This window comes from Oryx dammah, unplaced genomic scaffold (genome assembly GCF_014754425.2).
Source record: "Oryx dammah isolate SB20612 unplaced genomic scaffold, SCBI_Odam_1.1 HiC_scaffold_28, whole genome shotgun sequence".
Classification (NCBI taxonomy): domain Eukaryota; kingdom Metazoa; phylum Chordata; class Mammalia; order Artiodactyla; family Bovidae; genus Oryx; species Oryx dammah.
Window position 1 is genome coordinate 90982195 of NW_024070212.1, and position 1074 is coordinate 90983268.

The 1074-nt window shown below is 61.4% G+C and overlaps 1 protein-coding gene across 1 annotated transcript in view; it reads left to right on the forward strand.

Moving 5' to 3' along the window:
* SLC1A7 (solute carrier family 1 member 7) overlaps nucleotides 1-1074 on the forward strand; it is a 52625-nt gene that overhangs the window by 48443 nt on the left and 3108 nt on the right. Inside the window, exon 10 of the mRNA XM_040231169.1 lies at nucleotides 372-474. Coding sequence (XP_040087103.1) covers nucleotides 372-474 — 103 coding nt within the window. The remainder of the gene's footprint in view (nucleotides 1-371; nucleotides 475-1074) is intronic.

The following is a 1074-nucleotide window of genomic DNA, read 5'->3' on the forward strand; positions in this document are numbered from 1 at the left end:
GTGCTCATTGACACCTGCCCAGCTGCATGATCTGTGGGGCCCAGGTTTCAAAAGTGAAAACCTAGGAGCCCTTGTTCAAAAACTACAAAGAATTTCAGGAGGGTGGGAGCAGAGCACGAGCCCAAGCCCTTTGACACACAGGCCCTGAGGCACCACACAGTCACATGCCTGGATCACCCACTTCAGCACCGCCAGGGGGTGCCGGGCCAGGAGGACCAGGAGACACCCGTCCCGTGAGCACCGCCCTCTCCCAGCTCCCCTTACACAGAGGGCCTGCCGCTCACCGCCCACCTTGGCCCAGTAGGGACCGCCCTCTCCCAGCTCCCCTGACACAGAGGGCCTGCCGCTCACCGCCCACCTTGGCCCACCAGGGACCGTTTCCGCACCATGATTAACGTGCTGGGGGATGCACTGGCTGCTGGGATCATGGCCCACGTCTGCCGGAAAGACTTCGCTCAGGACACGGGCACCGAGGTGAGCACACCCTCTCTCTCCGGCCAGGCTGCCCAAAGGCCCAAGGGTGAAGCCAGGAGTGGTGGGCAGGGCAGCACATCAGCTACCCACCAGCTGGGCCGCCTTCCACCGATCCCTCCACACCTTGATCTCCTCACAGGCACCCGAGTGACAGAGTCCTCTCATCACTGATTGTTGAACACCCACCATGGCCGGTGGTGAACATGGTCAGCATCCTCAGGGAGCCATACCCTAGTGTCCTGCTGACAACAAGGCCAGCGTTCACATGTCTGCTGGGAGCTTCACGGTCCTCAGGGCTCCTTCAATAACCACTTGGAGCGGCTGTCCCACTCCATGGGGAGGACGCTGAGGCTCAGGCAGGGGAGCTGCCCACTCCCACACTGGATCCCAGGGGGGCAGGTGCCCCCTCTTCTAAGGCAGTCCCAGGAGGCAGGACAACTTGGAACTGGAGCCCAGAGAGGCCCTATGACCTAGCAAGTTCTCACAGCATGTCTGTAGGAAAACCAATCAGACTGTCCCCAGCCCTTTGCCTGTCCAGTCCTCCCTACTGTCTAACCTCAGTCCCTCCTGCTGCTGCCAAGACCTGTTTCCTCTCCCCAG